The 7898-nt window shown below is 32.0% G+C and overlaps 1 protein-coding gene across 1 annotated transcript; it reads right to left on the reverse strand.

The window, feature by feature from the left end:
* Window positions 1-3872: 3872 nt before the first annotated feature.
* Window positions 3873-5388, reverse strand: LOC149236549 (peroxidase 5-like). Its single transcript, XM_089368948.1, has 5 exons — window positions 5302-5388; window positions 5130-5205; window positions 4409-4600; window positions 4287-4312; window positions 3873-4160 (listed from the first exon to the last, which is right to left on the reverse strand). Exons 1-5 carry the CDS (start codon window positions 5386-5388, stop codon window positions 3873-3875), a joined length of 669 nt encoding a protein of 222 aa, XP_089225074.1.
* Between the last annotated feature and the right edge of the window lie 2510 nt (window positions 5389-7898).

A 7898-nucleotide genomic window follows, 5' to 3' on the forward strand; every position in this document is an offset into this window, starting at 1 on the left:
AATTATCTGTCCATATTTAAAGGATTGTCATTATTTGAGTTATTTTATGTTGTAGACACTTATTGGATGGTACGAAGAGATTGTTGTGTGTTTTTTTATTTTTCATTTTATGGAACTATTTTTATAAATGATTATATGTTATTGTTTTATATTATTTACATAATTTTAGAGATTGTCAAAATCTCTAAAAAGTTTTATGGGTTAGATCATCTTTTTATTCAATATCATTAATATATTTTGATTTGTATTATGATTTAGTAAAATGATTTTTCTATATATATTTTTATTATGTTATGGTTTTTTTCTTTATTTCATATATGATAATACGTGTTATCACCAAAATAAAAAATACAATAAAATGAATTCAAAATTAATCAATGTTTTGACAAAATTTGTTTGATTTGTAATAATTTTTTTTATCAAGACAAATAAAACAAATATTATTAGAATAACATTTCAAAATATATTACTTTTAACCCACCTAAGATCTCACATAAATTTAGCCATTGAATTATACTAGATTATAAATGTCTTTACTTAATACTTTGATTGAGGTATATTTAGGAAAGTGTAAATTTTTGTGGGAATAAAAGTAAAATATCTACACGATTTTTCTTAATAAAAAAATATTTAAAAAAAAAAATTCTATTAAAAAAACTTTTATTAAAAGATTTTTTTTAATAAAAAATATTTTAAAAAAATTCATATTAATTAATTAATTAATTTTTTTTTTTCGAGTAAATGATTATTTTGTTTTTGAAATTTGTAAAAATATATTTTTATACTTTCTTATGCATTTTATTTTATTTATCTTGTATTTAAAAAATAGTTTTTATTTATTTATTTTAAGATAATAAATAAAGTAATTTTTCTATAAAAAATATAGTATAATGGATGGAAATTTGGTTATATAGGTGAAAATGCATTGATATCTAAAATTTTAACGTGAAGATATTAATTTCACTTTCCATCGAAATACTTTCACATGTCAATATATTTACTTTTCCTTATCATTTACATTTTATAAACTAAAAACATAAAATTTTATTTTGATGTTTAAATATTTATCTCTTTCACTAAAATATTTATATGAAGGAGAAATTTGAGGATACTACATCTTTAGAGATTAAAATAAAATAGTTTCAAGCATAACCATTTAAAAATAGATTTGTTAGAGAATTATTTTATTTGGTGATGCAACATATATATATATTTGGAAAACTACAAAATCTATAGTGAATTTTAAAATTATTTATTATTATTAGAAAAGTTATTCTAATATTTTCATAACATGATTATTTAAAAATAGAGCGTTTGGAAATTTTTACTATTGATTCCAATTTTAGTTTAGCTTTTTTTTATAAATAATGACAATATTTGTGAGAATAATTTCCGCAAAATCACATAGAGAATCATGTTATGGATCACAGAAGTCTAAACTCTTTAATAACAATATTTATTAAATAAAATTAAGCACTATTGCATTAAATGATACTTGTTATATTTGAAAAACAATGGTTCATAATGTCACGAGAGGTTTCATGCATATAATAGGTTTGATTGGATTTTAATTTTAATTATTTTGGAAAATGATAATACTTGTTAAATAGAATTTCTTATTTCTCACGGTTGCATTAGATGGTAATTTTTGTATTTAAAGATTTCCGTAATTCCATGAAAAAGGAACCCTTATAATGCCACGAGAGAGATCCTTTTAACGCATACGATAAGTTTCCCACGAGTTACAATTTTCCATTCCATATTATTTTTTCACTATATTTTAATGTGTTTTCCTAATCAAAATACCAAACATATGCTCCTTAAACTATTGGTATTCCTAATAACATGTATCAATATTAGTATTTTAGAAGCATTATTTGAACATGCTTTTGAAGCATGCTTAAATAGAACTATGTATTAACAATGTTTAAAATCTACACAATCCAATAATCTAGACTAGGATCTAAAAAGATCTAAAAGAATTTATGAAAATCTTTTATAAAAATTGAAGATATCATTGTTGAACTATTTTTGAAATTGAATATCATCATTTACAAAGAAAAATAATATCATCGTGAAACAATTTTTTTGTTATTTAAGTATGTTTATATGTTAAAAGAGTTGTGCCAACATTAGGAAAATTAGACCTTAATAATTCATAAAATCACCAAAATATTCATAAAAACTTATCTCAAACTTTACTATTTCAACCTTATAAAGTCACTAAAATATTCATAAAAACCTATCTCAAACTTTATGCTTTCAACCTCACTAACCCATCTCGAACTTTACAATTTCAACCTCATTATTATTACATTAAAGATGATTTTGTATATGTAAGCAAGAAATTCCCCCTACTTATATAAGTAAAAAAACTAGCATAACCACTATGCTTACTACCACGTATGATTTCAACCTCACTATTATTACATTAAAGATGATTTTGGATTTGTAAACAAGAAATTCCCCCTACTTATATAAGGAAAACTAGCATAACCACTATGCTTACTACCACGTCATGTTGCTAAATATAAGAGGATTTCATTAAGAAACTCTACCTCAATTTTCAATAAGTTAAATTCTATTTCCAAACCAGCCCTATATTAAAACCAAGTTTCATTGATGAAATAATTTATCAAGTTGTTCTATTTCCTAACCAACTTTATATTAAAATTAAAATTCACATTTAATAAGCTACAATAGTATATCATCATTGATAAGTCTATGTAATGTAATCAATGACGTTATAATTTAATTAAAATAGATCTTATAACGGAATCATAATAAAAATATAATGCGAAAAATTCTACAAAACAAAGTCAATGAATCATCGCTACTATCATTAGCATATTAGCAAATTGAATCATCACTACTAGCAATTTTTTTTAGCAAATTGAATCATCACTACTAGTAGCATATTAGCAATTTTTTGGCAGGGTCCTCTCATAACCATTGATTTTAATTGAACCATTCCTCCATTTTCCTCAAGTTGTTCTTGTAATTCTTGCAAAATTCTCTTTATATCTCACCAATACATTTCTGTTAACGTTATAACATAGGACGGAGCTTCAACTATGGTTTGAAGTAAATGACTCTGATATCCAAAACTACAGGAATTCAATTCGCCACCTCGTTTCGTAAGCCAAAATCTATGGAAGAAAACTTACGATAATTTATTATTTTATTGGATACACGCGGTGAGAGAAGGAAGTACATATAATATAATTTTTTCTAGTAAGAAAAAAGCCAGATGTATATATTATATCAGTAGAAAATTATATAGATCATTTTTCAATGCATTTATACATGCTACAGAGCTAGTAAGAACAGCTCTCAAGATATCAAAAGCAACTTGTTACAGCCGAGAGCCAGAGACGCACTTGGAAAACTGCTGGGTCCCAGAAGATGGTGGAATTATCATTTTGAATAGAGTTTGGTAAAGATTGGGAGCGCTGCAAAAACTGCATGGACCAAAGCAACAGCAGATCCTCTGTCTGGGAAAGGTACGTCTTTTGTTTCAGGACCACCTGTCTGTCTTTCCAGGAAGTACATATAATTTATATTTGTGGAGAAGCGCAAGCGCGTTTCGAATTGAAATAAGACTTCAAAACTCAACCAAACGAAATTGAAATTTCCAATCTGGTTAACTGTGGGCAACTCTACAGTTGGCGTGGACTCCTCCCTGGGTGCCAGTCAATACGCTAATCTCTCCCATTTTATCATTGCAGCAGCAAACTTTTTCTGTCACACTACCAGGTTATAAGAGCCCGAGTTTCCAAAGACGCTGGATTTGATGTTTGGATTTGTAAGCAGAGTTGCATCGGATGTAAACAAACCACGTTTAGCTATAACGTCGTTGTAATACAAGTTGTCTAGGATGAATGGCGTTTCAGGATCCATGACCACTGACGTGTTGGTGTTGTTGGGGCTGCCTTGGGGACACTTTTGCTCAGTATCTGAGCATACGAGGCATCAAGGGACGGGTCTTTGGTATTCGTGCCGTTGAAATTGTAGAGCCTACTGACGACTGAAGTACAGTGAGAAACACCAATTGTGTGTGCTCCTGCCATCGCCCAAACAACAGAAACATGATTATTCAACCGTTGATTGTCATCTACAAGCATTGACTCATTGAATGATTTGTAGGTTTGAGAATATACCTGACAATGTAACCATCAAATATCTGAGTTAGATGGGTTACATTGAAGGAAGGCGTAGGTAGATTTCCCGGAATATTGGAAGCTAGTGAAATATTTCCATTCTTTCTTCCAGCCGGAATATCCCACCAGAGGGGATATCCAATGGGCGATGCCTGCAATCAGTTATGATGCATTATTAGAAAACATTGCCATTGCAATCGTGCTATGCTATACTTAATTTAGTAGTTGTTATAGTTTAAGGAGAATACCAGAAATGCGATCTCTAGCCGCAAATGCAACAATGTCTGCACAGGAGACCTTCTTTGGGCAGATCTTCTCTAATTGCGACTTCTCGTTGTCAATCACGTCGAACTCTCCGAGACTCGGATTGTTAGCCGGAGAATCCTTCTCCGCTACGAACTGGCCGGGAATGGAGCTGATGAGGACGGAACCATAGCAACCTTCAAAGTGAAGAAGCTCCAAATAAGTATTTCAAAAACATTTACACTGTAATAATGGACACTTCTAACATTTTCGTAAGGACAAAATAAATCTTTTGTTTTACAAAGTCATTTTTTATTTTAGTTACATTAAAATTTAATATTAATGGAATGGTTAAAAAACACATTAAAATTTAATATTAATGGAATGGTTAAAAAACAATTTGACAAAATATTTTAAGACAAAATTTTATATTTAAGACAAAAATGTATTGAGACAAATATTTTAAGACAAAACTTTATATTTAAGACAAAAATATTTTAAGACAAAATTTTATATAAGAGACAAAAACAGTTTAAGACAAAAATAGTTTAAAATAAAAAGTTATATATATGATAAATAACAGTTTGAGACAAAAAATATTTTAAGACAAAACTTTATATTTAAGACAATGGTCATTTAAGACAATGGCAATTAAGACGAAACTCATTTAAGACAATTAACAATTAAGACAAAACCATATCAATTTAAGACAATATTATCTAACACCTGCAAAATTGACTCTAATAGTGTGCCCTAAGACCGTGAGCTTGCAGGCTTCTACTGTCTCACGTCTATACCAGGGCTGCTATTTCACTTACCATTCACGTTATCTTATATAAATACAACAATTTGTTGGGCTCTTCGTTTTGGTGGGGTAGCCAACTTTGAAGAAACTGACAACGTTTCCAGGCAGGATTTCCTCGACATCAATTTCTCTTTTGTCCCTTCGATCTTTGTTGATATGATTAGTCAACTTGTCTGTCATTGCATTCGGCACTACTACATGGGATTTTTAAGACAATTTTTTAAGAGAAAATAAATCTTTTGTCTTAAAATTTAATTTCGTCTAAATTTTTTTGATACAAGGCACTTGTAAAAAAGGTAAAGGATTAGGGGTTCATCTTTACGTTGTTGATGAGTTCTTCAGGAAGCAGAGCGATGAAGGTTGGAAAAAACTGATGGGATTTAGGGTGATGGAGGCCGACATAGAGGTGCTTGGTGAGAGGAGCGACGGAGGCACTTTCACTGAACATGAATAGGTAGTAACATAGTTGGAGTACTTTTCAGGGTCTCCATCGATTTTGTTTAATCTGTGTTTCTTGAATGTTTAATTTATTTTGAACGCAACTTCTATTCGTTGGTTGCTGTTGTGAGCACATTGTTATGTTGGAGCCCTTGTCTGTCATCAACATGGACAACATGGATTAGATTCACCTGAAGGATGGTGGAGGAAAATTATAGAGTATCCGTTGGCAGACAATATTCCTACTTCAAAATCTCTACGACAACTTTTGCAAGAAGTAGACGTTGAGGATAAAATATTGGATTATGGAAGCATTAGTCACAAAATTCACAAGGGTAGTAATTTTGGTTGCAAGTGTGGAGGTAGATGTATTAAATGTAGCCTTCATTGGTGCAGTTGTTGGTGTTGTTGGGTGCAATACGTCTAAGCATAATTATCTGAGCTAGATTTAGTTTTTATCCTGGTTCTGGATGATATCAGGGATCTCTATTGGTTTTTTTGTTTCAAGGTACACTGATAACAATTTATTTTCCACTCCAATTGTTGGTCTACTTCTTGGTCTATCTGAGACACACTAGTTGGTTGTTTATGTGGTCTTTCTTCTGAACCTTTGCTCCTTTGGATCTTCCCGCTCCTTCTCTGGTTTGGGATCTTTTGATTAGGGGATTTCCTGTTAGGTAAACTTGACTCAGGATAGCGTCAAAGTTGACTAGGTTAAACAGTGATGGTTTTGGGGCACATGGTATTGTGCACCCATAGTATTCTGCTCATGGTATTATATGTAATGGAGCTTATAAAAGGCTGAAAGGACTTCATTGTAATGCAAGACCTGGAGGTGAGCGGTGAAGGCTCACTTGGTCGGATTGGCCAGGGTTTTGGCCAATGCTAATAAGATCTTATTAGGTTGGGTTTTTCCCCGGATTTGGGGTTTTCCAGATAAACATTTGTGTTTATGTGACGTGTTTATTGCTGGTTAATTTTTATATTTATTTCTCTCAGTAATTCTCCGTAATTAATTTGTGTTCTCGGGTAAATTTTCTAACAACTGGTATTGGAGCCAGATATTGGCTTCAAAGAGATTATTTGATGCCAGGGGTTTATAGTGCCTGATGAGATCAATGCAATCTTTTTCTAGATCTGGGTCTGGAAAATAATGGTGGAACAATCGTACGCGGAAGAACCTCGAGGAGAATGTGTGAAAGATAATGCCATAACTGCCAGGGATCACAGTGCATTTGCAATATTTACAGGTTTGGAACATGCTGACAAATTGTTCGGGATTCATGCGGCTATTTAAAGAAGGTCGGCAGAAGAAAATTGTTCATGCGGCTTCGAAAATTGTTTGTTTTCTGCTACGTGAGGCCACCGGTGCTGGAATCTACGAGGTTCTCGGGCTTGCAGTTGGAGTGGTTTGATAGAAGTTTTTGAGCAAATCAAATTGAGAGGGGATTGATCAGAATCGTAGAAGCAATAAACAAAAAAAAATAAAATTTAATGAAGTCAAAATTATTGCATGTAAATGGGCATACTACTATAAGACTTGGTAAGGCATGTGTACCCTTCGGTGATCACTGATAAAGTCTGGGTTAGACCTAGGTGATAGGGGGGATGTCGGGTTAACAATACCCCGGGTAAAAACTCTGAGGGGGGTAAGAGCTAGAGTGAGCAGGATTGTCTCACTTAACAGGTTTGGCTGGAGTTAGTCAAGGAACCCCAAGTCAAGTTTAAGGGAAGAATTGTTAGGTAAACTTGACTCAGGATAGAGTCAAAGTTGACTAGGTTAAACAATGATGGTTTTGGGGCACATGGTATTGTGCACCCATAGTATTCTTCCCATGGTATTATATGTAATGGAGCTTATAAAAGGCTAAAAGGACTTCATTGTAATGCAAGACCTGGAGGTGAGTGGTGAAGGCTCACTTGGTCGGATTGGCTAGGGTTTTGGCCAATGCTAACAAGATCTTATTAGGTTGGGTTTTTCCTTGGATTTGGGGTTTTCCTGGATAAACATTTGTGTTTATGTGTTGTGTTTATTGCTGGTTAATTTTTATATTTGTTTCTCTCAGTAATTCTTCGTAATTAATTTTTGTTCTCGGTAAATCTTCTAACATTTCCAAGGATCTTAGCTGCTACTTGTTGGTCTTCTTTATGGTCTATTCAAGACACACTAGCTGGTTGTTTTATGTGGTCTTTCTTCTGAACCTTTTCTCCTATGGATCTTCCTGCTCCTCTCTGGTGTGAGATTGGTCGAT

Source organism: Pinus tabuliformis, chromosome 8 (assembly GCF_031772625.1).
Source record: "Pinus tabuliformis cultivar Carrire ecotype Pingquan chromosome 8, CPIR1, whole genome shotgun sequence".
Classification (NCBI taxonomy): Eukaryota; Viridiplantae; Streptophyta; class Pinopsida; order Pinales; family Pinaceae; genus Pinus; species Pinus tabuliformis.